General features: G+C 37.8%; 1 protein-coding gene and 1 non-coding gene across 2 annotated transcripts; one reads left to right on the top strand and one right to left on the bottom strand.

The window, feature by feature from the left end:
• Positions 1–236: 236 nt before the first annotated feature.
• Positions 237–6352, bottom strand: LOC149840252 (uncharacterized). Its single transcript, XM_090004380.1, has 2 exons — positions 6260–6352; positions 237–2739 (listed from the first exon to the last, which is right to left on the bottom strand). The coding sequence occupies exon 2, from the start codon at positions 1390–1392 to the stop codon at positions 589–591; it is 804 nt and encodes a 267-aa protein (XP_089860506.1). The 5' UTR covers positions 1393–2739; positions 6260–6352; the 3' UTR covers positions 237–588.
• LOC149840253 (small nucleolar RNA R71) lies at positions 1355–1457 on the top strand. Its single transcript, XR_016431714.1, has one exon. It is a non-coding gene; the product is annotated as a small nucleolar RNA R71 (small nucleolar RNA).
• Positions 6353–6794: the final 442 nt, after the last annotated feature.

Genomic DNA, 6794 nt, shown 5'->3' with positions numbered 1-6794 from the left:
TTGAAGTACTGAACTCACCTGCTCAGTCAGATGGACCCTGTTAGAAACTCTCTCTCTAGATTTACGCTTCTGCGTACATAGTTCCTTCAGAAATTTGGCATATGCCGGCACCTGCTGAATAGCATCGAGCAAAGGTAGGTTGATCTGCACATGCTTGAAGATGTCAAGCATGTCCTGGATCTTCGCACCTTGCTTTCCTCTATATCCAGGAGACTCTAATGCTTTGGGATAGGGTGGTGGGGGAATATACTCTGCTGGCTCCTCCTCTTTGTGAGAAGGCTCACTCCTATCCTTCTTCTTCTCTAAGGATGAAGATAAAGATGATGGGGATGATGATGGGGATGAGGATGATGGCTGAGCCGACGTAGGTGAAACAATGGTCTCTGGCTCCTCTATCTTCTCTCTACTCTCTCGCTCTCTGCTCTCGACGTGATACTCACGTCCACTCCTCAAGGCCATAACTGATTTAGCCTGCTGCTGTGTCTCGGTATGAAATAGGCCTCCAGTCATCTGGTCCTTACCCTTCGGGTTCATGACAGCCTGACTCGGCAATGTACCCTCGGGTCTCCTACTAATAGCCTCAGCTAACTATCCCATTTGCGACTCTAACTTCGCAATGGACTGCGTATGTGAGCTCAAAATCTGGCTACACTTCTCGAAGGCGTTCTGATTAGAGGTTTTCACCTCTTGGAATGCCTGGAGAAGTCTCTCCTCAAAAGATATCTGCGGGGCAGACTCCTGCTGAATCGGGGGAGTGACAGAAGAAGAAGAAGACTGAGAATAGTTCGGTCTTTGAAATGACTGAGTAAAAGATGGCTGCCGAACTGGATGAGAGGATGAAGGCATCTGCATGGAAGACTGTGGATTCTTCCATGAAAAATTGGGATGGTTACGCCAACCCGGATTATATGTCGATGAAAATGGGTTATTCGGCGGTCTGACGTAACCCTGAGCTGCCTGAACTTGTTCTTGAACAAATTCAGGGTACTGAGCTGCCGAAGGGCACTCAGTGATCTCGTGTGCCGGACTGGCACAAAGAGTACACACCTGCTGTATAGTGGATGGTCCTGAGAGAAGCTGGTCCAGCTTCTGAGCAATCATGTCTACCTTGCACTGTAGTGCAGTAGATGGACCAACTTCAAGAACACCAGCTTTCTTCTGAATGCTGGGTGTGGCTCTATCAGATTGAGAGCTCGAAGCATGGTGGAGTGAATTCTCGGCCAATGTATCAAATAGCCTCCATGCTTCGTCCTCGCTCTTCAGCATGAATGTCCCTCCACATGAAGAGTCGATCATCTGACGATTCTTGTCAGACAATCCATCATAGAAGCTCTGCACCAGTTGCCATTTTGGCACCTGATGATGGGGACATTTCCTGAGGAGATCCTTCATTCTCTCCCAGGTCTCATGAAAGCACTCACCATCTAGCTCTGAAAAGCTAGTGATGGCTCTACGATATTGGTTCGTACGACCAATGGGAAAATATTTCCGAAGAAACTCCTGCTGCAATTGATCTCATGACTCTATTTCTACAGAATCTAAGGACTTTAGCCAATACTTGGCTTTGTCCTTCAATGAAAAGGGGAATAGAGTCAACCTTAAAGCATCATCATCGAAATTCTGTATCTTAACAGTAGAACAGATTTCGAGGAATTCATCTAAATGTCGGTAGGGATCCTCATGACTATGGCCATAAAAGGATGGAAGCATCTGAATAATGCTGGCCTTAATCTCATAATGCGGCGCTCCTACATCGGGTCTCCGAATGCAGGATGCCTGAACATAGTCTGTGGGAATGAAGTATTCCCGCAGAGGGCGTGAAAGAACTGGGGGTGGAGGTGGAGGATCCATGTCAGCCATTGTTGCCGAACTTCGATGAGAATGTAAAATTCTCTCTGGGTTGTCAACAAATGGGTGTAATGGGGTTCCTAGACCTCGTCGCCCCTGCATACACTGGTACTAAGACCAGATGTAAGCAAACGACCTAAATCTAAAAATAAAAAAATAAACTAACACAGATACTAAAATGTAAATAACACAAAATAACAACTACTAAACAAATATGCCAACTAATTATGTCAGAATGATATAACTAAGTAAATGAAATAACAACTTAAACTACTCTAAAGTACTGAAAAGATAAATACAGGAAATCACAAACTAAGTTTTTCTAAAACCCATCTGTCTAATCGCTCCATGCAGAATGAATTTCAAGTGAATCCTAGAAAGAACAGAACGTGAATCCTATATTTACTAACTATGTTAATCCTATATTCACTTACTAATCTTACTAACTAAAAAGAAAACAACTAATTAACTAACTAAAACAAATTAATAAATTAAACTCTAAAAAAATAAAGTAATTAATTCGCCGTTCCCCGGCAACGGCGCCAAAATTTGGTTGATATTTTGAAATGATCTTTTTAAAACAATTATTCTCAATAAAACTTTAGAAAATCGTCAACCAAAAATATAAAAACCGACTTTCCACAAAGTGGTAAGTACGGGTCGAATCCTCAGGGAACAGGAATTAATCACAATATTTCTAGAAAATTTAATTTATTAATGACAAATGTCAATCTACAATTATAAAGTTAATACAACTACAAATAATCACTAAAAGAAAAATAAACAAGCACTCAATCTTCTGCTCCACACCAAGGGTATTTCTGTCTTTTCGCCAATTAGAGAATCTTCTCACTTGGACAATAACCCTGGAAACTAAATATGCTTTTCAACCTAAAAATGCAGAAAAATACAAAGTTAGTATTTTATTCTAATAATGTTAACAATAACTAAAACTAATTCTAATTTTACGAAAATAATAAAACAAATGCTATTTATCAAGCAAAAATTAAATAAAATACTAAATTAATTCTAAAATTAACCAAATTAATTCTACTAATGCTTTATGATGATGATGCAACTCCTAAAATGCAAAAACTACTGAAAACAAGTCTAAATTGCCGAAACTAAGAAAATTACGAAACTGCCCCTAACTAGTGTAAAATAGCATTCTGACAGGTTATCGGAAAACCACTGTTTGACATGGAAAATGAGGTCTGATTTTCCCAAAATTTGTTCTGTTCTGCAACTGACAGATTGAACAAAATGACAGTTTTTACAGAATTGAAAAACAGTATCTGGAACTCCAGATATAAGCGTTTCAAATCTGGGAAAAATCAGGATATCGCAAGTCCTGTAATTTGAAATCCAGAAAAAGCGGTTTTCGCAAAACGCTTAAAAATCAGACCAAATCAACTCCGAATGAGCTGAAATTTGGTCTGAAGTTAAATAACACGTCAATAAAGTGAATAGAAGAAAAAAAATTGGAAAACACAGAATGTTTGCACAGAAAATAATGCTAATGCGATAGGGAAAAAATCTGGTTTTTATTTGAGTGCACTATTCACTTTATGAATCTATTTTAACACTCTAAAAGACAAATCAAACCTAATGCACTCTAATTGACACTGTATAACAGTGTATATGCAGATGATTATTAGGAATACGCTAAATGCACGACGAACAAAACACGATAAGCAATTTATGACTAGAACTACGTTAACTAACAATGTAAATGCAACTATGCTAAACAATAAAATGCAATCCGACTACTAAGTTAAATAATATCTAATTACCAATTCAAACACTCACAAAACACATTTCACACATACGAAACAAATACGATATACACACACATACTTCTACACTAAAACTAAAGTAGATAAATAAACTAATTAGTATAAAAATCAAAATAAATAATACTAAATGAAATTAATTCACTAAAGAACGAAGGCTAGGGTTAGGTTTCACTCGGTTAACTCAACGAAGCTTGGTTTTGACTTGGGTAGGGTCGGTTTTGGTTTGGTAGAACTCGGTTAGGTTTATCTAAAACTAGGTGGGACTCAGTTTTGAGTTGACTTAGTCAACTAGGATTGGCTTGGTTTAGGTGGGCTCGGTTGATCTAAACTTAGGTTGGGTTGACTGGGTTAAGGTTGAATCGACCTCGGGTTTGTCTTGACTTTGACTTAGGCTAGGCTAGGTCTTTGGCTAAGCTTGAGTTGAGTTAAGTAGGGCTTAGGTTTGACTCAACTAGGCTTGACTAGAGTTCGGTCTAGGTCTTGGACTTGACCTATGTTGAAATTAGGGTTTGACTTGGATAGGGTTGACTCGAACTAGGCTCGGTTTGGACTCACCCTAGGTTAGACTAAAACTAGACTCGGGTTAGGTTTTGGTTTTGGAATTAGGCTTATTAAGACTAGGTTGAACTCAGTTTAGGGTGGACTTAGTCAACTAGGTTCGGGTTGACTTAGACTCAACTAAGTTTGACCCAACTTAGGTTTGACTAGGCTCGAATGGGATAAGGTAAGCTCGGTTGACTCACTAGGTTTAGACTAGGGTTTGACTCGAGTTAGGTCTTGGACACAAGACACACCTAACTAAGTCAACTAGGTTAACTCGGTTAGGGTAGGTCTCAATAGGTGGACTAAGGTTGACTCGACCTAGGTGTGGTCTTGACTAGACTCAAGTGGGTTTAGACTAGGGTTTGCCTCACTTAACTTGGGTCAATTAAAGTAGCAACCTCTTAATTAATCTACAATTAATCCAAAGTTCACGATTTTAATGGAGAAGGTTGGGAAAATAAGGTAATAATGGTAATTGCTCAAACTTTGAAATAAATTGGATTCTCCAAAAATCGCCCAACTTAATGAGGGAGTTACTCTCCTTAATTGTATTCAAACTCTCACTTTGGAAAATGGAAAGTCCAACTTAGAAGAAAACCCCACGATTTTTGCTTTCCCAACTTGGGTAAAGAGCATTTATTCCTTTCTGAAAATCGTGGGACTTAATTTGGAATTTTAGTTTAATTTTCAAAAACACTTTCCAAGATCAAAGAGTAACTCCTACTTTAATGCACATCCAAAATTTATTTCCTCTTTAAATATCCCACACAATTTTTGGGGAATCCACTCTTTCCAAAAACTTTTTAAATGCAATTACCTTAATTGCCTCCCCTCTCAAAATCGCCAACTCTAAATTAAGAATATACTACCAAAGAATTTAAGACTCACCTAGGTAATGAAAAGGCCTAATTGAAAAACACAATTTTCTAAACTTAAATGCTGCCCTAATTACCAAAACTTACTTAAATGACCACTAAAAACGGCTATGAGATAAAACCCTAATACATTGAACCTAGACACCTTCCTAATTCAATTAATGACAATAAAGACTTGCTAAAAAATTCGACCAAGAGCTCAAGGGGAGCTCTAATGGCTGCCGCCCCACCTTGGGGAAGAAGAAGATCCATACGAAAAAAAATAAAAATAAAATATAAATTAACAAAAAGCAATAAAACTAAATAACCACTATTTTGATAAAACTAAATTAGAAAATAATAAAAAGGACTCCTAATTACACAAATGCTAACAAGAACAACACTATGCTGGAATTAAAAACATGAAAAAAAGAAAACTTGATTTTTTTTTTGTAATTTTCTTCAATAGACACAAAACACAAAAACAAAAAAAATGAGTAAAACGATTAATTAAATCAATCCTAAAACAATGAAATGACTAACACCAATTTATACTACTGTTAACATACTAAACACACAGTAAACAACGCGACTTACCACTCTAAACACCCTTTTAACAAAAATGCAAAGATCGGCTAGAATATCTCTAGCCGATTTTTTTTCTTTTTCAAAAATAAAATCAAAACAAGACACAAGCACAACCCACGAATAAAATGAATTAAACTGAACTTTTATAAATGGATTATCCGCAAAACAACTCAATACACATGCTGGACATAAAAAAAAAATCAGAACAAAGAAAAAAATATTTTTGTAAAAATCAAGAATCGGCTAGAATAAGTCTAGCCGATTTTTGGATTTTTCTTTTTAAATGAACACACAATCATAACTCACAACCAAACGTTTAAAATGAATCAAAAGGGAAAATTTTTATTGGATTTTTTGTAAAAACTTCACAATGAGACACGTTGAAAACAAAAACTCAAATCGGCTAGAAAAACTCTAGCCGATTTACACGTTTTGATTGAAAAACAATGAGAGTCAATAATCAAACATGAAAACAATAAAACAAAACCTATATCTAACGTGCTGGTCTATGCACGATTGCTACTCTAAGGTTGAACCAAAAATAAAAACAAGAAACACACCGAAAATAATAAAAGAAAAGCAACACTCACTTTCGGTTTTAGCTAGAAGAGAAGGAAGAAGAAGACCTACCTTTTGGAAGATCCGACGACCGGGGGGATGAAGAAGAGCGGACCGTGGCTGGAGATGGACGTCCTATGCAGTTCGAGAATGCTGTACTTCACCAAAAAATGGCACCTTTTGCAGCTGCTACACGTTGGAGATCCACCGACGATGGAATGTGAGCCGATTCTCGATCGGAGGGTGTAGAAAGCCGGATGGAGGTAGGGCCGGCTCACCTTGGTGGTGTGTTTCGCACTCCCGCCCAAGGTTAATGGTCTCCACCTCTGCTACACCTGCAAAAATACAGAAAAGTGGTGAAAAGACAGCAAGGAACAAGAAAGAAATGAAAAGAACAAAAGAAAGATCGAAAATATGCTTGAAAATCAAGCATAGACCGGTCTTCAATGGCCAACACGTGGGGAAGATGGAGAGGAAGGAGTTGCTGGAGTAGATTCACTGCAAGGGGCGTCCAAACACAACCAAAGACCCCTAGGGTTCTTGAAAAAAAAAACTATTTATAGTTTTGACATTTTTCAGAAAGAGTGTTAAAAAATAAAATATTGCT

This window comes from Nuphar pumila, chromosome 4 (genome assembly GCF_984573655.1).
Source record: "Nuphar pumila chromosome 4, dmNupPumi1.hap1.1, whole genome shotgun sequence".
NCBI classification, from domain to species: domain Eukaryota; kingdom Viridiplantae; phylum Streptophyta; class Magnoliopsida; order Nymphaeales; family Nymphaeaceae; genus Nuphar; species Nuphar pumila.
Note: the sequence above shows the minus strand (reverse complement) of the source record. Positions and strands in the feature narration are given on the sequence as shown.

Bases quoted from the DNA above. Each gene is read 5' to 3' on its own strand.
- LOC149840252 (XM_090004380.1), bottom strand. From the start codon at position 1,392: ATGAAGGATCTCCTCAGGAAATGTCCCCATCATCAGGTGCCAAAATGG.